Genomic DNA, 21818 nt, shown 5'->3' with positions numbered 1-21818 from the left:
GACAGCTAAGCCCTTGGTGCAGTTGTTAAAAGAAGGTGGTCCGTTTCCCATGAATAGAGAACAGGTGAAGACGTTTGAAACTCTTAAGAATGCGTTGGCAAATCCTCCGGTATTAGCCATTTTTAGCCCAAATAGAGCAACGGAATTACATACAGACGCAAGTTCATACGGTTATGGCGCAATACTGATGCAAAGACAAGATGATGGGAAGATGCACCCTGTGTCCTATTATTCCGGCAAAACAACAGAAAGAGAATCACGTTATCATAGTTTCGAACTAGAGACATTGGCTATAATTTATGCATTGAGGCGTTTTAGAGCATATTTGGAGCATAGGTCCTTCAAAATAATCACGGATTGTAATTCGTTAGTACAGACGTTAACCAGAAAGTCAATTAGTCCTAAAATAGCACGGTGGTCCCTAGAGTTAGAGAACTATGATTACTCCATTATGCACAGACCTGGAGCCAGTATGGCGCACGTTGATGCGCTGAGCAGACAAGATCAAGTGACGAATATGTTAGAGGATGGTTATAGAGTCAAATACGGTTTAGAAAAGTCTAATTTAGAAAAAGATGAGAGTAGAAAGCAATATACAAGGAATAGTGTAAGTAGAGACAACCCTGGTAGTGAGCATAGAGGTACCGTAGAGAACCCTGTGATTAAGTGTAGAGAATTAAATATCAGTAGAGAGCGTAGTAGTACCGTACAGAACCCTGCGATTGAGTGTGGAGAATCAAGTGCAGTAGGAAGTAGATTGGGAAATAGGTGGAAGTCTGATGATAGAGAGAACCTTGGTAGTGATTGTAGAGATAACATAGAGAATAGTGAATATAGGGAAGAGGATGGATCGAAGATTGAAATTAGAGATTTGAGCCAATGTAGAAGAAGCGTTAACGATGTGGTGGGGGGAGTAAAGTACATTAGTAAGAGGAATTCAGATAAAGAGAAAAAATGTGTTGAGGATACAGTAGAGAGGGACAAGTTAGAGTTTCAGGAGGAAAGATTACTAAAATCATTGATAGTTGGGGTAGTAGGTGCAACGCCAGAAGATGTTGATTTGATATTGCAAACAGAACAGATGCGAGACAAGGAAGTAGTTAGGATTCGAAAAATGCTAGAGGATGGAATTGAAGTAGATTTTGAAATGATAGATGGTATTGTTTACAAGAGGAGTTGTGAAAACAAACTATGTTTCTATGTACCAATGTGTATGGAAGAGCAGTTGATAAGGCGGTCACACGAAAAACTAGGACATCTGGCCGCAGAGAAGTGCGTGAGTGACCTTTTGAGGACCTACTGGTTTCCGTCAATTAGAAGTAAAGTGGCAAGGTTCATCAGAAACTGTCTACCGTGTATACTACACTCGATGCCTAAAACAATCCATAACAGAACGCTCCATAGTATCCCAAAGTCGTGTGTTCCTTTTCATACCCTACATGTTGATCATTTGGGTCCGTTGCCGAGTATTAGATCTAAGCGAAAACACCTCCTTGTGGTAATAGATTCATTCACTAAGTTTGTCAAATTGTTCCCGGTTAATAGTAGCAGCACGCGGGAAGCGAAGGATGCCTTAAGTAAATATTTTGATTTCTATAGTCGCCCTACTAGGATAATATCAGATCGTGGGACCTGTTTCACCTCGTTAGAGTTCTCTAGTTTTCTGCAGGAGAGAGGGATAGAGCACATTAAGGTAGCAACAGGTGCACCGCAGGCGAATGGCCAAGTGGAGCGGGTGAATCGTGTTCTTACTCCTATGTTAGGAAAACTGTCAGATCCCCTTGAGCAAGCCGATTGGTATAGGTTGATGAGCAAGGTAGAGCACGCCATTAATAACTCCGTTAACAGCAGTACGAAAAAGACACCTAGCACATTGTTATTTGGAATACCCCAGAAAGGACCCGTTGTAGATGAATTAACCGAATACCTAGAGGAGAAGTTAGCGTCAGAACTTAGAGAGTTGGAAACTATAAGAGAAATAGCAAGTGAGAACATACGGTTGTCGCAGAAAAGAAATGAGAAGATGTATGCCCATAAACATAGAGCCCCATTAAAGTATGAACCTGGTGACTATGTAGCAGTCCGGCATGTGGACACAACACCGGGGATCAATAAGAAGTTCGCACCAAAGTATCGAGGACCGTACAGGATCAATAGAGTATTGGATAATGATCGTTATGAGGTTGTCGACATTGAGGACTGTCAGTTGACGCAAATGCCATTCCGAAGTATATTAGAACCAGCAAGGCTTAAACCCTGGGTAGAGTGTAAGGTTAAAACCATGGTCTCATGTTGTTAATCGATGAAATAGTATGTTAAGTAAGACAATACCGAATAAGAAATGTTTAACCAACTGTATGCCTTAGTGTGTAGATCGTGGGCGATCTGTAGTCAGGTTGCCCGAATGTAAGATATGAATATTAGTTTATAAGATTTGAATATTAGTTTAAGATTTACTCATCGATAATATTATAAGAAATACCAATGTACTCGATATATCGATACTTGTCCTCGACATCGATATGCGAACACACATTCATTCGAATACGACGATCAAGAAAGAAGAACATATAATAAAACCGTGCTATTAAAAGTTTACAGTACTATTTTTTTTTATGTAAAGATGATGAGGAAGAAGATGACTGCTCCAGCCGGATCAATGACAGACATATGGGCGTGAAATTGGAGCGCACTAGCACTTCGCAAACTCCATCTGCCAAAAAGCGCAAGCTGGTTCAAAATGATGTAAATGAATTAGAAATTGAACACGAGAGCACGGTGCCGATGCTAATGGACATTGCAAAGGAGATGCGGGACATGAATAGACAAACTCGCTTGAACGCCCAGCGCACAGAAGCCAATACGGACGCGCTTTTGGCTCTAGGCACACAGATCTCAGACCTAATGCAGCAACAGCTCAAGGAGCGCAAGCGTCTTAATGCTATAATGGAGAAATTTGTTCTCAAAATCGAAACAGCCGACTAACTAGTTCCACTATTTTAATTATGGTTTGCTAAAGAAAATATTGAAAGTGTCCCTCAAGACCTAATGTTTGACCAGGAAAGAAAGATCTGTCCACTTTTTCAAACATTTAAGATTATTATAATTAATGTAAACTAGGCGCATAATGGGGAACCATGGGCATTTTTGAGAGATGTGAAACGTCGATTGGACAAACGATAAAATAAACAATTTGTTTGCTTTGGCAAATATTTTGATACTCAACAGACACGCAGTTGGTTTTGGCGGGAACCTTTTGAATTGAATTTTCTTGTCAAAATTGTGTAGTGTACTGTTTTTTAATCCCAATATCGTTTCTGGGTCTTTCGTTCAACGGTTTCCGGGTCAGAGGCTCACGAATACAATTATTGATGAGCATATGAATGGGAAAATTATGCATTACAATTCTTAAATAAGCTGCTTTTATAGTATTGCTAGTTAGGCTTGCAAAATGAAATAAAGTTCATATATATATAGTTGCACATATATAATTTAAGCGCATTAACATAAATATGAGCCTCTATATGTCACGATTTTACTATTTTTAAATATATTTAATTCTATAATTTATTTTAAACACCATGTCTAGCTCACACACCTTGCAAATTTGTATGCTTTTTGTAGTATTTTCCAGTATTTTTCAAGACGCGCTTTGGAGTCACCCTCTTGTCCAATGCAGCAATGTACAAATTTTAATTTTATAAGCAATAAAATAAAAGGTGTCCTTAGAATTAACCAATCTTGTTGGGAGTAGATTCATCAATCGGATACAATTATTTGTCCAAGGAAGGGGGTCCCAGCTAGCTAGTAATATTGAACCGAATATAGAAAACGAGGAGTATGTTGGAGTTTGGTATATTATTGGTATTTTTTGAAACTGTGAAGTGTATTTCGGTATATTTCTGAGCAAGCCAGCTGGCGCGGATTTCATTTTTATACCCGATACTCAAAATGAGTATTGGGGTATATTAGATTTGTGGTAAAAGTGGATGTGTGTAACGTCCAGAAGGAATCGTTTCCGACCCCATAAAGTATATATATTCTTGATCAGCATCAATAGCCGAGTCGATTGAGCCATGTCTGTCTGTCCGTCTGTCCGTCCGTCCGTCTGTCCGTCTGTCCGTCCCCTTCAGCGCCTAGTGCTCAAAGACTATAAGAGCTAGAGCAACGATGTTTTGTATCCAGACTTCTGTGATATGTCACTGCTACAAAAATATTTCAAAACTTCGCCACACCCCCTTCCGCCCCCACAAAGGACGAAAATCTGTGGCATACACATTTTTAAAGATACGATAAAACCAAAAACGCAGAATCGTAGAGGATGACTATATGTTTTAGAATGTAAGATCGCAACCAGATCGTATAATTATTATAGCCAGAATCAAGAAAACAATTTCATCCTTTCTCGCTCTGTCTCTCTCTAACACACAGGTTTCATGGTCGGTTTTGCCAATTGCAAAGTATGAGTTCAAGGATCTCAGAACCTATAAGAGCCAGAGCAACCAAATTTGGTATCCACACTCCTGTGATATCGGACCTTGACCGCAAAGGACGAAAATCTGGGGCATCCACAAATCTCAGAGACTATTAAGGCTAGAGTAACCAAATTTGGTATCCGCACTTCTGTTAGATCTCACTATAAAACGTATATCTCAGAATTTCGCCCCACCCCCTTCCGCCCCACAAAAGACGAAAATCTGTTGCATCCACAATATTGCACATTCGAGAAAACTAAAAAAATCATAGATAATGACCATATCTATCAGATTGCTGAATCTGGATCAGATCGGATCATTTTTGTAGCCAAAAGGAACAAATCAATTTGCAGTGGCTACGCAGCCCCCGACGTCACGCTCAGACTGATTTTCTGTCTCTCTCGCACGCACTCTTTGTCGTGTCGTTCAATATTAGCGGAACTGGAGTTGCTTATTAAAAATACTTCAGTAAAACAGGTAGGTCTCAAATTGTGTGTGCAAGGCATCAACAAGTCGTCCTTACCATAGACGTTTGTGCTGCCTCCGTGCATTTCACCAGCACCGCGTCTGGCATGCTCCCCATCGACTAATATTGTTTCATCAGTTAACAGACACTCTGAATGCCACGATATCCCGAAGTGAAGGTATCAATTTCAATTGCGCCCATAAAATGCTAAAAAATTCTACTAAAATTTCCATTTGTTTAGGGCCATAAATCTCGGCAACGGAGAAATTTTGACCGTATTAAATAAATTCTCCGGGGCTCTGCAGGAGCTATCGACAATGGAGCTACCAGCTCCGTGCTTCCAGCTCTTTTCCATGTGCCAAAATGCCTCACAACTGATTTTACCGCTGCTGACATTAGAGTAGTATTTTCAACGCAATTACTATAAGCGCTTGTTCTCAGACATGAGCAGCAATTCTACAGACTTCGACAGCATAGGTTCGCCTAATTATTTCAATAATTTACTGTGTGTCTCTTTCTATAATTTGTTCATTTTTACCATCAGATCCATTTTCGGACAAAGAGCTGCGGGAGGCCGAAGAGACTATACTTCATCATTTGAATTACTGTACTATGTATAAGCCAACTGAGAAACATCTGGCTGTAATGTTGAGGGTGAATATGGGCTCTCCTAAATTGAATGAACTCTAATGTTAGTTTGTATTTGCAGAACTTCTCGCATTTGCCCGATGTCATTCTCACGCCATTCATGCTCAGCGCCATTATTTCGATGACAAGTGTGAATCGTGATCCAGAATCTGCGCGCATCTCTCGATCCATTTTGCTGCCATTCTTACGAAATGTCATAAAGAATAATGAAGAGATAACTTTGGCAGACTATTCCGTTTGGTATCGTGATTCGTTACAGCGCAAACAAGTCGACTTGCAGCAGGTCTTAACGGTGCTCATAGATCAGAACAAAGATGGAAAAGATGTGATCACTCCAGGACTAGTCCACCTAGTTTTTTTTCTGCTTAAATCGCATTCGCCCAAAATGCATACTCTAGCAATTACTTTTTTTAACAAAGTTCATTCGCAAACGTTTTATCTTTGGGCAAGGCATCATTAGACTCCTCTCTGAGTGGATGATTGTACATCAAGAGAAAAACCAGTTTTCGGGTTGGTATTGGATTCCCCATAATAATTCTTAAATAACTATGTATTTTTTCTAGAATGTTTAACACTATTAAGTGTAGCTGAGACGTACACCGTCTCAGAAAGCATTAAAACCATCCAAACAGTTATGGAGCATATGCTATGGGCAAGTCATTCAAATACATGTATATATTTTTTCTTCTATTAACAAATTATTCATTTTGTTAAAGCTGCCTGGAGAACAAGCCATGCGCATGATGAACTTTCTTTTGCCCCTGCTGAAGACTTCGAATCGAGTTCGGGATGCCCTGATTGATGTGCTGTGCAAAGCAACCAGACCCAATTAATCAAAAATCGTTATATATTTTATAGCCTTTGTCATTTGTTACCTAATAATATCTAGCGGCATGCAAAAACGTCGGATGGCCATTTACGGATTTTGCATGATCCTTAAACAGCTTAACAACAGTAACGCACTGCGGTAGACCTCCAGTGCAACCAGCTTCTGTACTCAGCAGAGCATTTCCGGGTATTCAATGATGACACAAAATAGCCTAGGAAGTCGAAGCAATCCGCAGCGCAATTTCGACATGCTTACTCTGGAGATTATAGGAATGTTGCGAAATTGTTTGCAGCAGCAGTTTGACATACGATGTACGCTTTATGAAAGTAAGTAACCGAAGTGCATACAGCCGATAATCTTTTGATTATTTTGGAATGTACCTCTCACAGATCTGCAAAGGGCCGTGGAGCTAAATGCAAAGCTTGTGCCTCACGTGTTGCAAGTAATTGATTGGCATTTTCGAAGCTTTTTTGACACTCCCTCTGCAGAGGAGGCTGGCGACGATTTAGACACAGTATTTCGTATACGCTACGATCAGCTGGTTACTGCCAGCGATCAACAACATATGGAAATTCAGCTGAAAGATAACCTGGGAAAGTTGGTTTAATTCGTGGCTAACTGCTTGGTAACCTTTGAGCGTGCTCCGTCGGGCTATGACACACGTGAGATAAGTCGTCTCCTGGCCTTATGCGTGCAACGAATGGTGGCCAACAGATTGCCAATAGACGACGTTGTAAGTTTGGGCGTTGTCTCATAACTCATATATTCAACTAATACATACATACATATTTTCCCAGTCCCCTCCAGCCACCCACCTGAAATGCGCTCTAGTTCTGCAACAACTCAATCTTATTGAAGGAATCGTTTCCCACTTATTGCTCAGCTCCAAGCCAAACAACGATGACATATGTCAAGTTCTGCCCCTATTTAAGCAGCATTGCAAGTTATTAGTCGATCTTAAGACTTTGGCTGGCTCCTCCAAGAAGCTACAGAAACAATCAAAGAAAACTGTCAGCAATGATACCACAACTTCCATTTTCAATCTTACTGTAAATGGTATCCAAATGAAGAGCATGTGCACACAACCTGAGAATATATGGGACTTGTCTATATTGGATAAGCTTCTTAATCTACTCCTCGAGTGAGTGCCATTTCGACTGCGCCGATTCCAATGTACATGCTTTGAAAATTACTTTTCAGTGACGTCGTTCCATTTGCCGCGTCCGAGAAAACCATTCAGTTGCGGTCCAACGAGTCCCTGGTTCGTTATGTTGTGCAGATTACCGCCGAAAAAGTGAAAAACATTCGGCTTGAACCTGATTACAAGCAACTAGCTTACAGCAAACGTACCTTTAAGCAGTTAACAGACATCACCAAGATTATTTACGAGCGCTGCATTCGACGGTTGCCTGAGCTGTGGCGAGACTGTGACATGCAGACATCCTCTCTGGCGGCTCAATGTTTTGTTGAGTGCCTACGAACAGCCCACGAAACCTATAGCAAGAAGTTCAAAGAATTTGTCAAGGGATTTGGTAAGTCAAATGAAAAAACTATTTTTGAAACAGAACTCTTATAAACTAATAACGTTTTATTAATCGTAGATATGGCATCCCTGAACAGAAGCAAAGCAGTGACGTACGTTATCCAGGATGTGGTGGACGAGTTTATGAAAGAGTATGCCAGTGATGACTCACTCAACAAAGATACCTTTATCGCGAAATTGCCGGTATACCTTCTGGAGTCATTGGAAATTCTCTTTGACCATATAGATTATGGAGAACGTGCGGCAACAGGGCTCCTATACTTGGCTCCTCAATTTTTGTCGTACTCACGAGTTGGTTAATCCCGAAATGGGCTTAGTGCATTACCTTCTATTTATACAGCGTCAGAAAACGCACTCGGGACCCTTTTTTGAAAACATTGCCAGACAATTGGGGCATGTGCTTGGCGCTCTTAATGATGACATATCAATAGATCTCCCAGATCCAGGTCTAAAGTCGATAAGCACAATCACCGCTGAGAGCTGCTTGCAGCATCTCCATGTTGCCGTCCAGAAGCAGCTCCTAAATGTAGAATATTTCGTCGTAAAGGCCAACAATTTAAGCTACAAATGTCAGCTAGTGCCTGAATCAGATCAAAGTTATTGGCGGGGAAATCTAGATGTCATGGAGCGTTCTATTTGCACTCAAATAATTCATATTACGCGCACGCTACTGGCTCTCACCAATGTCTGCATTCCTCTGGGATCGTCTATGGATGGACTAATGAAATTGTTGGTACAGCACTATATATGCCTGAAGAACCTGACAAGTAGTGTTGTGTTGCTCATGAGTGAGTGAACAAAAAAGAGTTGTTCACTTAAATGAGCAACTGAACATGTTCACTTGTTCTTTTTTGCTCACTTGTTCTTTGTTGTTCACTTGTTCATTTTTGCTCACTTGTTCTCTACTCACTTTTTGCGCAATTTTGCTCCTCGAAGGGCATTTTGCGTTCTTGCAGTTGTTGCTCATATTTGCTTTTACTTCACACTTTTTGTATTACCGGCAAAACTGTTTAATCTTTTGAAAATTCAGTATGTCGCTAATTCGAAGTATATTCGATACTTCGAAAGTATAGTGAAATTTGGAATCATTGCAATTTTTATACCCGATACTCAAAATGACTATTGGGGTATATTAGATTTGTGGTAAAAGTGGATGTGTGTAACGTCCAGAAGGAATCGTTTCCGACCCCATAAAGTATATATATTCTTGATCAGCATCAATAGCCGAGTCGATTGAGCCATGTCTGTCTGTCGGTCTGTCCGTCTGTCCGTCCGTCCGTCTGTCCGTCTGTCCGTCCCCTTCAGCGCCTAGTGCTCAAAGACTATAAGAGCTAGAGCAACGATGTTTTGTATCCAGACTTCTGTGATATGTCACTGCTACAAAAATATTTCAAAACTTCGCCCCGCCCACTTTCGCCCCCACAAAGGACGAAAATCTGTGGCATCTACATTTTTAAAGATACGATAAAACCAAAAACGCAGAATCGTAGAGGATGATTATATACTCTAGAGTGTAAAATCTCAACCAGATCGTATAATTATTATAGCCAGAATCAAGAAAACAATTTCATTCTTTCTCGCTCTGTCTCTCTCTAACACACAGGTTTCAAAGTCGGTTTTGCCAATTGCAAAATATGAGTTCAAGGATCTCAGAACCTATAAGAGCCAGAGCAACCAAATTTGGTATCCACACTCCTGTGATATCGGACCTTGACCGTTTCGTGTCCAAATTTCGCCACACCCCCTTCCGCCCCCGCAAAGGACGAAAATCTGGAGCATCCACAAATCTCAGAGACTATTAAGGCTAGAGTAACCAAATTTGGTATCCGCACTTCTGTTAGATCTCACTACAAAACGTATATCTCAGAATTTCGCCCCACCCTCTTCCGCCCCCACAAAGAACGAAAATCTGTTGCATCCACAATATTGCACATTCGAGAAAACTAAAAACGCAGAATCATAGATAATGACCATATCTATCAGATTGCTGAATCTGGATCAGATCAAATCATTTTTATAGCCAATAAGAACAAATCAATTTGCAGTGGCTACGCAGCGCTCGACGTCACGCTCAGACTGATTTTCTGTCTCTCTCGCACGCACTCTTTGTCGTGTCGTTTAATATTAGCGGAGTCTGCCGGAGGAGAGCCATACTGACTAAGTATCGGGTATAAATGTAGAGTTGCGGTTCCACAGCAACTCACAACGTTCCCCCTCGTTAACATTGCAGTTTAAGAACTCGAACACATACATAACATACATACATTTATAGTGCCAGCAGTTCTGACGAGCACTGGGTGCCAAGGTTCCCTGTGCTTGAATGTCCGAAGGAAATTAATTTAGTTTTGCCCATTTGATGGGCTTCCCAATAAAAATACATTGAATTTAAATTCCGATACATATTTATTTAAGCTTTTATTGCTTTCAATATTAGAACTCAATATGCATTCGAAGCATTATTATACCCGATACTCAAAATGAGTATTGGGGTATATTAGATTTGTGGTAAAAGTGGATGTGTGTAACGTCCAGAAGGAATCGTTTCCGACCCCATAAAGTATATATATTCTTGATCAGCATCAATAGCCGAGTCGATTGAGCCCTGTCTGTCTGTCCGTCTGTCCGTCCGTCCGTCCGTCCCCTTCAGCGCCTAGTGCTCAAAGACTATAAGAGCTAGAGCAACGATGTTTTGGATCCAGACTTCTGTGATATGTCACTGCTACAAAAATATTTCAAAACTTCGCCCCGCCCATTTCCGCCCCCACAAAGGACGAAAATCTGTGGCATCTACATTTTTAAAGATACGATTAAACCAAAAACGCAGAATCGTAGAGGATGACTATATGTTCTAGAGTGTAAAATCTCAACCAGATCGTATAATTATTATAGCCAGAATCAAGAAAACAATTTCATTCTTTCTCGCTCTGTCTCTCTCTAACACACAGGTTTCATAGTCGGTTTTGCCAATTGCAAAATATGAGTTCAAGGATCTCAGAACCTATAAGAGCCAGAGCAACCAAATTTGGTATCCACACTCCTGTGATATCGGACCTTGACCGTTTCGTGTCCAAATTTCGCCACACCCCCTTCCGCCCCCGCAAAGAACGAAAATCTGGGGCATCCACAAATCTCAGAGACTATTAAGGCTAGAGTAACCAAATTTGGTATCCGCACTTCTGTTAGATCTCACTACAAAACGTATATCTCAGAATTTCGCCCCACCCCCTTCCGCCTCCACAAAGAACGAAAATCTGTTGCATCCACAATATTGCACATTCGAGAAAACTAAAAACGCAGAATCATAGATAATGACCATATCTATCAGTTTGCTGAATCTGGATCAGATCGGATCATTTTTGTAGCCAAAAGGAACAAATCAATTTGCAGTGGCTACGCAGCCACCGACGTCACGCTCAGACTGATTTTCTGTCTCTCTTGCACGCACTCTTTGTCGTGTCGTTCAATATTAGCGGCGTCTGCCGGAGAGAGCCATACTGACTTAGTATCGGGTATAACTGTAGAGTTGCGGTGTCCGCACCAACTCACAACGTTCCACCTCGTTATTATTAATTTATTAGTATTATTAGTTTGTAGCAAAGTGCAAAACAAAACGAGGGGGAACGTTGTGAGTTGCTGCAGACACCGCAACTCTACGGTTATACGCGATACTAAGTCAGTATGGCTTTCCTCCGGCAGACGCCGCTAATATTAAACGACACGACAAAGAGTGCGTGCGAGAGAGACAGAAAATCAGTCTGAGCGTGACGTCGAGCGCTGCGTAGCCACTGCAAATTGATTTGTTCCTATTGGCTATAAAAATTATCTGATCTGATCCAGATTCAGCAATCTGATAGATATGGTCATTATCTATGATTCTGCGTTTTTAGTTTTCTCGAATGTGCAATATTGTGGATGCAACAGATTTTTGTCTTTTGTGTGGGCGGAAAGGGGTGGGGCTTAATTTTGAGATACACGTTTAATAGTAAGATCTAACAGGAGTGCGGATACCAAACTTGGTTACTCTAGCCTTAATAGTCTCTGAGATTTTTGAATATCCCCAGATTTTCGTCCTTTGCGGGGGCGGAAGGGGGTGTGGCGAAGCTTTGAAACAAACTCGTCTCGGTCCGATATATTAGGAGTGTGGATACCAAATTTGGTTGCTCTAGCTTTTGTAGTCTCTGAGATCTAGGCGCTAATGTTTTACTCTAAGCAAAGCCGCCTATGCTACGTGTGTGTTAGAGAGAGACAGGGCGAGAAAAAATGAAATTGTTTTCTTGATTCTGGCTATAATAATTATACGATCTGGTTCAGATTTTGCACTCTAGAAGATATAGTCATCTTCTACGATTCTGCGTTTTTAGTTTTCTCGTATCGTCGAAATTGTGGATGCCACAGATTTTCGTCCTTTGTGGGGGCGGAAGTGGGTGGGGCGAAGTTTTGAAATATTTTTGTAGCAGTGACATATCACAGAAGTCTGGATCCAAAACATCGTTTCTCTAGCTCTTATAGTCTTTGAGCACTAGGCGCTGAAGGGGACGGACAGACGGACAGACGGACGGACGGACAGACAGACATGGCTCAATCGTCTCGGCTATTGATGCTGATCGTGTCCAAATTTCGCCACACCCCCTTCCGCCCCCGCAAAGGACGAAAATCTGGGGCATCCACAAATCTCAAAGACTATTAAGGCTAGAGTAACCAAATTTGGTATCCGCACTTCTGTTAGATCTCACTACAAAACGTATATCTCAGAATTTCGCCCCACCCCCTTCCGCCCCCACAAAGGACGAAAATCTGTTGCATCCAGAATATTGCACATTCAAGAAAACTAAAAACGCAGAATCATAGATAATGACCATATCTATCAGATTGCTGAATCTGGATCAGATCAGATCATTTTTATAGCCAATAGGAACAAATCAATTTGCAGTGGCTACGCAGCGCTCGACGTCACGCTCAGACTGATTTTCTGTCTCTCTCGCACGCACTCTTTGTCGTGTCGTTTAATATTAGCGGCGTCTGCCGGAGGAGAGCCATACTGACTAAGTATCGGGTATAAATGTAGAGTTGCGGTTCCACAGCAACTCACAACGTTCCCCCTCGTTAACATTGCAGTTTAAGAACTCGAACACATACATAACATACATACATTCATAGTGCCAGCAGTTCTGACGAGCACTGGGTGCCAAGGTTCCCTGTGCTTGAATGTCCGAAGGAAATTAATTTAGTTTTGCCCATTTGATGGGCTTCCCAATAAAAATACATTGAATTTAAATTCCGATACATATTTATTTAAGCTTTTATTGCTTTCAATATTAGAACTCAATATGCATTCGAAGCATTATTATTATTAATTTATTAGTATTATTAGTTTGTAGCAAAGTGCAAAACAAAACGAGGGGGAACGTTGTGAGTTGCTGCGGACACCGCAACTCTACGGTTATACCCGATACTAAGTCAGTATGGCTCTCCTCCGGCAGACGCCGCTAATATTAAACGACACGACAAAGAGTGCGTGCGAGAGAGACAGAAAATCAGTCTGAGCGTGACGTCGAGCGCTGCGTAGCCACTGCAAATTGATTTGTTCCTATTGGCTATAAAAATGATCTGATCTGATCCAGATTCAGCAATCTGATAGATATGGTCATTATCTATGATTCTGCGTTTTTAGTTTTCTTGAATGTGCAATATTCTGGATGCAACAGATTTTCGTCCTTTGTGGGGGCGGAAGGGGGTGGGGCGAAATTCTGAGATATACGTTTTGTAGTGAGATCTAACAGAAGTGCGGATACCAAATTTGGTTACTCTAGCCTTAATAGTCTTTGAGATTTGTGGATGCCCCAGATTTTCGTCCTTTGCGGGGGCGGAAGGGGGTGTGGCGAAATTTGGACACGATCAGCATCAATAGCCGAGTCGATTGAGCCCTGTCTGTCTGTCCGTCCGTCCGTCCGTCCGTCCGTCCCCTTCAGCGCCTAGTGCTCAAAGACTATAAGAGCTAGAGCAACGATGTTTTGTATCCAGACTTCTGTGATATGTCACTGCTACAAAGATATTTCAAAACTTCGCCCCGCCCACTTCCGCCCCCACAAAGGACGAAAATCTGTGGCATCTACATTTTTAAAGATACGATAAAACCAAAAACGCAGAATCGTAGAGGATGACTATATACTCTAGAGTGTAAAATCTCAACCAGATCGTATAATTATTATAGCCAGAATCAAGAAAACAATTTCATTTTTTCTCGCTCTGTCTCTCTCTAACACACAGGTTTCAAAGTCGGTTTTGCCAATTGCAAAATATGAGTTCAAGGATCTCAGAACCTATAAGAGCCAGAGCAACCAAATTTTGGTATCCACACTCCTGTGATATCGGACCTTGACCGTTTCGTGTCCAAATTTCGCCACACCCCCTTCCGCCCCCGCAAAGAACGAAAATCTGGGGCATCCACAAATCTCAGAGACTATTAAGGCTAGAGTAACCAAATTTGGTGTCCGCACTTCTGTTAGATCTCACTACAAAACGTATATCTCAGAATTTCGCCCCACCCCCTTCCGCCCCCACAAAGAACGAAAATCTGTTGCATCCACAATATTGCACATTCGAGAAAGCTAAAAACGCAGAATCATAGTTAATGACCATATCTATCAGATTGCTGAATCTGGATCAGATCAAATCATTTTTATAGCCAATAAGAACAAATCAATTTGCAGTGGCTACGCAGCGCTCGACGTCACGCTCAGACTGATTTTCTGTCTCTCTCGCACGCACTCTTTGTCGTGTCGTTTAATATTAGCGGAGTCTGCCGGAGGAGAGCCATACTGACTAAGTATCGGGTATAAATGTAGAGTTGCGGTTCCACAGCAACTCACAACGTTCCCCCTCGTTAACATTGCAGTTTAAGAACTCGAACACATACATAACATACATACATTTATAGTGCCAGCAGTTCTGACGAGCACTGGGTGCCAAGGTTCCCTGTGCTTGAATGTCCGAAGGAAATTAATTTAGTTTTGCCCATTTGATGGGCTTCCCAATAAAAATACATTGAATTTAAATTCCGATACATATTTATTTAAGCTTTTATTGCTTTCAATATTAGAACTCAATATGCATTCGAAGCATTATTATTATTAATTTATTAGTATTATTAGTTTGTAGCAAAATGCAAAACAAAACGAGGTGGAACGTTGTGAGTTGCTGCGGACACCGCAACTCTATAGCTATACCCGATACTAAGTCAGTATGGCTCTCCTCCGGCAGACGCCGCTAATATTGAACCACACGACAAAGAGTGCGTGCGAGAGAGACAGAAAATCAGTCTGAGCGTGACGTCGGGCGCTGCGTAGCCACTGCAAATTGATTTGTTCCTATTGGCTACAAAAATGATCCGATCTGATCCAGATTCATCAAACTGATAGATATGGTCATTATCTATGATTCTGCGTTTTTAGTTTTCTCGAATGTGCAATATTGTGGATGCAACAGATTTTCGTTCTTTGTGGGGGCGGAAGGGGGTGGGGCGAAATTCTGAGATATACGTTTTGTAGTGAGATCTAACAGAAGTGCGGATACCAAATTTGGTTACTCTAGCCTTAATAGTCTCTGAGATTTGTGGATGCCCCAGATTTTCGTTCTTTGCGGGTCGGAAGGGGGTGTTTCGAAATTTTGACACGAAACGGTCAAGGTCCGATATCTTAGGAGTGTGGACACCAAATTTGGTTGCTCTACCTTTTGTAGTCTCTGAGATCTAGGCGCTAATGTTTTACTCTAAGCAAAGCCGCCTATGCTACGTGTGTGTTACAGAGAGACAGGGCGAGAAAAATGAAATTATTTTCTTGATGCTGGCTATAATAATAATACGATCCAATTCAGATTCCGTTGTGAGTTGCTGCGGACACCGCAACTCTACGGTTATACCCGATACTAAGTCAGTATGGCTCTCCTCCGGCAGACGCCGCTAATATTAAACGACACGACAAAGAGTGCGTGCGAGAGAGACAGAAAATCAGTCTCAAGTCCGATACTCAAAATGAGTATTGGGGTATATTAGATTTGTGGTAAAAGTGGATGTGTGTAACGTCCAGAAGGAATCGTTTCCGACCCCATAAAGTATATATATTCTTGATCAGCATCAATAGCCTAGTGCTCAAAGACTATAAGAGCTAGAGCAACGATGTTTTGGATCCAGACTTCTGTGATATGTCACTGCTACAAAAATATTTCAAAACTTCGCCCCGCCCACTTCCGCCCCCACAAAGGACGAAAATCTGTGGCATCCACAATTTCGACGATACGAGAAAACTAAAAACGCAGAATCGTAGAAGATGACTATATCTTTAAGACTGCGGAATCTGAATTGGATCGTATTTTTATTATAGCCAGCATCAAGAAAACAATTTCATTTTTTCTCGCCCTGTCTCTCTCTAACACACACGTAGCATAGGCGGCTTTGCTTAGAGTAAAACATTAGCGCCTAGATCTCAGAGACTACAAAAGCTAGTGCAACCAAATTTGGTATCCACACTCCTAATATATCGGACCGAGACGAGTTTGTTTCAAAATTTCGCCACACCCCCTTCCGCCCCCGCAAAGAACGAAAATCTGGGGCATCCACAAATCTCAGAGACTATTAAGGCTAGAGTAACCAAATTTGGTATCCGCACTTCTGTTAGATCTCACTACAAAACGTATATCTCAGAATTTCGCCCCACCCTCTTCCGCCCCCACAAAGAACGAAAATCTGTTGCATCCACAATATTGCACATTCGAGAAAACTAAAAACGCAGAATCATAGATAATGACCATATCTATCAGATTGCTGAATCAAGTTCAGATCGGATCATTTTTGTAGCCAAAAGCAAGAAATCAATTTTCAGTGGCTACGCAGCGCCCGACGTCACGCTCAGACTGATTTTCTGTCTCTCTCGCACGCACTCTTTGTCGTGTGGTTCAATATTAGCGGCGTCTGCCGGAGGAGAGCCATACTGACTTAGTATCGGGTATAACTGTAGAGTTGCGGTGTCCGCAGCAGTTCTTGAGATCCTTGAACTCATATTTTGCAATTGACAAAACCGACCATGAAACCTGTGTGTTAGAGAGAGACAGAGCGAGAAAGAATGAATATGTTTTTTTGATTCTGGCTATAATCATTATACGATCTGGTTCAGATTTTGTACTGTAGAAGATATGGTCATCCTCACCGATTCTGCGTTTTTTGTTTTATCGTATCTTTAAAAATGTGGATGCCACAGATTTTCGTCCTTTGTGGGGGCGGAAGTGGGCGGGGCGAAGTTTTGAAATATTTTTGTAGCAGTGACATATCACAGAAGTCTGGATCCAAAACATCGTTGCTCTAGCTCTTATAGTCTTTGAGCACTAGGCGCTGAAGGGGACGGACGGACGGACGGACGGACAGACGGACAGACAGACAGGGCTCAATCGACTCGGCTATTGATGCTGATCAAGAATATATATACTTTATGGGGTCGGAAACGATTCCTTCTGGACGTTACACACATCCACTTTTACTGATTCTGCGTTTTTAGTTTTCTCGGATGTGCAATATTGTGGATGCAACAGATTTTCGTCCTTTGTGGGGGCGGAAAAGGGTGGGTCGAAATTCTGAGATATACGTTTTATAGTGAGTTCCAACAGAAGTGCGGATACCAAATTTGGTTACACTAGCCTTAATAGTCTCTGAGATTTGTGGATGCCCCAGATTTTCGTCCTTTGCGGGGGCGGAAGGGGGTGTGGCGAAATTTGGACACGAAACGGTTAAGGTCCGATATCACAGGAGTGTGGATACCAAATTTGGTTGCTCTGGCTCTTATAGGTTCTGAGATCCTTGAACTCATATTTTGCAATTGGCAAAACCGACCATGAAACCTGTGTGTTAGAGAGAGACAGAGCGAGAAAGAATGAAATTGTTTTCTTGATTCTGGCTATAATAATTATACGATCTGGTTGAGATTTTACACTCTAGAGTATATAGTCATCCTCTACGATTCTGCGTTTTTGGTTTTATCGTATCTTTAAAAATGTAGATGCCACAGATTTTCGTCCTTTGTGGGGGCGGAAGTGGGCGGGGCGAAGTTTTGAAATATCTTTGTAGCAGTGACATATCACAGAAGTCTGGATACAAAACATCGTTGCTCTAGCTCTTATAGTCTTTGAGCACTAGGCGCTGAAGGGGACGGACGGACGGACGGACGGACGGACAGACAGACAGGGCTCAATCGACTCGGCTATTGATGCTGATCAAGAATATATATACTTTATGGGGTAGGAAACGATTCCTTCTGGACGTTACACACATCCACTTTTACCACAAATCTAATATACCCCAATACTCATTCGAAGCAAACAAGAGCAAGACAAAAGGTGCTGATGACGATGAGAGGAATCCTAAGGCTACATCCTACTACACTCTTTACACCCAGTAAAAAAATGATGAATACATGAACAGAGAGCTTGAACTTTTATACCCGATACTCAAAATGAGTTGTGAGTTGTGAGTTGCTGTGGAACCGCAACTCTACATTTATACCCGATACATAGTCAGTATGGTTCTCCTCCGGCAGACGCCGCTAATATTAAACGACACGACAAAGAGTGCGTGCGAGAGAGACAGAAAATCAGTCTGAGCGTGACGTCGAGCGCTGCGTAGCCACTGCAAATTGATTTGTTCCTATTGGCTATAAAAATGATCTGATCTGATCCAGATTCAGCAATCTGATAGATATGGTCATTATCTATGATTCTGCGTTTTTAGTTTTCTCGAATGTGCAATATTGTGGATGCAACAGATTTTCGTTCTTTGTGGGGGCGGAAGGGGGTGGGGCGAAATTCTGAGATATATGTTTTATAGTGAGATCTAACAGAAGTGCGGATACCAAATTTGGTTACTCTAGCCTTAATAGTCTCTGAGATTTGTGGATGCCCCAGATTTTCGTCCTTTGCGGGGGCGGAAGGGGGTGTGGCGAAATTTGGACACGAAACGGTCAAGGTCCGATATCACAGGAGTGTGGATACCAAATTTGGTTGCTCTGGCTCTTATAGGTTCTGAGATCCTTGAACTCATATTTTGCAATTGACAAAACCGACCATGAAACCTGTGTGTTAGAGAGAGACAGAGCGAGAAAGAATGAAATTGTTTTTTTTATTCTGGCTATAATCATTATACGATCTGGTTCAGATTTTGTACTGTAGAAGATATGGTCATCCTCACCGATTCTGCGTTTTTTGTTTTATCGTATCTTTAAAAATGTGGATGCCACAGATTTTCGTCCTTTGTGGGGGCGGAAGTGGGCGGGGCGAAGTGTTGAAATATTTTTGTAGCAGTGACATATCACAGAAGTCTGGATCCAAAACATCGTTGCTCTAGCTCTTATAGTCTTTGAGCACTAGGCGCTGAAGGGGACGGACGGACGGACGGACGGACGGACGGACGGACGGACGGACAGACGGACAGACAGACAGGGCTCAATCGACTCGGCTATTGATGCTGATCAAGAATATATATACTTTATGGGGTCGGAAACGATTACTTCTGAACGTTACACACATCCACTTTTACTGATTCTGCGTTTTTAGTTTTCTCGGATGTGCAATATTGTGGATGCAACAGATTTTCGTCCTTTGTGGGGGCGGAAAAGGGTGGGGCGAAATTCTGAGATATACGTTTTATAGTGAGATCTAACAGAAGTGCGGATACCAAATTTGGTTACTCTAGCCTTAATAGTCTCTGAGATTTTTGAATATCCCCAGATTTTCGTCCTTTGCGGGGCGGAAGGGGGTGTGGCGAAATTTTGAAACAAACTCGTCTCGGTCCGATATATTAGGAGTGTGGATACCAAATTTGGTTGCACTAGCTTTTGTAGTCTCTGAGATCTAGGCGCTAATGTTTTACTCTAAGCAAAGCCGCCTATGCTACGTGTGTTTAGAGAGAGACAGGGCGAGAAAAAATGAAATTGTTTTCTTGATGCTGGCTATAATAATAATACGATCCAATTCAGATTCCGCAGTCTTAAAGATATAGTCATCTTCTACGATTCTGCGTTTTTAGTTTTCTCGTATCGTCGAAATTGTGGATGCCACAGATTTTCGTTCTTTGTGGTGGCCGAAGTGGGCGGGGCGAAGTTTTGAAATATTTTTGTAGCAGTGACATATCACAGAAGTCTGGATCCAAAACATCGTTGCTCTAGCTCTTATAGTCTTTGAGCACTAGGCTATTGATGCTGATCAAGAATATATATACTTTATGGGGTCGGAAACGATTCCTTCTAGACGTTACACACATCCACTTTTACTACAAATCTAATATACCCCAATACTCATTTTGAGTATCGGGTATAAAAATAAAGTTCAACCTCTCTGTTCATGTATTCATCATTTTTTTACTGGGTGTAAGGAGTGTAGTAGGATGTAGCCTTCGGATTCCTCTCATCGTCATCAGCACCTTTTGTCTTGCTCTAGTTTGCTTCGAATGAGTATTGGGGTATATTAGATTTGTGGTAAAAGTGGATGTGTGTAACGTCCAGAAGGAATCGTTTCCGACCCCATAAAGTATATATATTCTTGATCAGCATCAAAGACTATAAGAGCTAGAGCAACGATGTTTTGTATCCAGACTTCTGTGATATGTCACTGCTACAAAAATATTTCAAAACTTCGCCCCGCCCACTTCCGCCCCCACAAAGGACGAAAATCTGTGGCATCCACAATTTTAAAGATACGAGAAAACCAAAAACCAATTTCTATTTGGCGCTTAAGTTTGGTGGGATTTTTTTGGGATTTCCTCTGATGGGATTTTTCCTCGCCACAATGTCCTTTTTCAGCTCAACAATGTTCCAACATTCAATTTGTATGGGCCAGACTCATGCAACATTTTGGATACCCTGGGGAAATGGATGTTCTAGAATTGTTAATATGTTTGGCATCCCAGGCAAAAACAATTTATTTTCAATATATTTTATTATTATTCAATATTATTTAATATTATTTTCAATATTTCAACGATATTTTAAAGCTTATTGTCTTCTTGGTCCCTACAAGAATAGGTATCAGGATCGAGATATATATACAAAACACTCATCATATACATGAATATGTCTATAAAAATGTAAATTTGAGAAAAGGTCTTTATTAGTTACGTTTTATCTTCATATCAATATTTATACTTTCATATAAAATTAACAAAATAGTGTGTACAAAGGCCTATACTACGGCTTACACGCAATATAGCGACTCTTTTTTTTTGTGAACTTTTTCGTTTTAACCTTTTTTTACAATAAATACAATAAAAGCAAGGATTAAAAACTATCCAATCTTGTAGAAAATTTATTCATCAACAGGATAAAACTATGTGGGCATTGCTGAGAGATTTAGTTAGTCAGCATTATTCAAGGGAATATCAAAATTGAGCAATTTCCTTTTCATTTCGCTAATTGTTTTTTGTTTGACGTATTTCGCTAAAACCTTTTTTTACGCAAAATCCAATAAAAGCAAGTATTAAGAATAAGCCAGTTAAGTAAAAAATTGATTGATAAAGCGTATAAAACTACGTGGGCATGGCTCAATGTTCTATATAGCTAGTAATATTCGTCGGAATATCAAAAACGAGGAATATGTAAAATAGAACTTGAATTCGTCAGTATATTTACGGTATATTTTTAAAATGAGGCGGTATATTTCGGTGCTCTTCTGAGGGACATACTGTAGAAATACTGGTTTTCGCCGCGCTCCCATGGTATTTTTGTCAATTTAATCAATCTATTAATTTAATTTTCAATGCTATATAGAAATCCAATAAAAGCAAGTATTTCGAATAGGCCAATCATGTATAGAATTGATTCATCA

At 41.1% G+C, this 21818-nt stretch overlaps 1 protein-coding gene and 1 pseudogene across 1 annotated transcript; both read left to right on the top strand.

Moving 5' to 3' along the window:
- Positions 1–2670: 2670 nt before the first annotated feature.
- On the top strand, positions 2671–2985 carry LOC117193053. Its single transcript, XM_033397787.1, has one exon. It carries the CDS (start codon positions 2671–2673, stop codon positions 2983–2985), a length of 315 nt encoding a protein of 104 aa, XP_033253678.1.
- Positions 2986–5171: 2186 nt separating this feature from the next.
- On the top strand, positions 5172–9072 carry LOC117192741 (annotated as a pseudogene).
- The last annotated feature ends 12746 nt before the right edge of the window (positions 9073–21818 follow it).

This window comes from Drosophila miranda (assembly GCF_003369915.1).
Source record: "Drosophila miranda strain MSH22 chromosome Y unlocalized genomic scaffold, D.miranda_PacBio2.1 Contig_Y2_pilon, whole genome shotgun sequence".
In the NCBI taxonomy this organism is placed as follows: Eukaryota; Metazoa; Arthropoda; class Insecta; order Diptera; family Drosophilidae; genus Drosophila; species Drosophila miranda.
The sequence above is the reverse complement of the archived record's forward strand: the minus strand, read 5'-3'. Positions and strand labels throughout refer to the sequence as shown.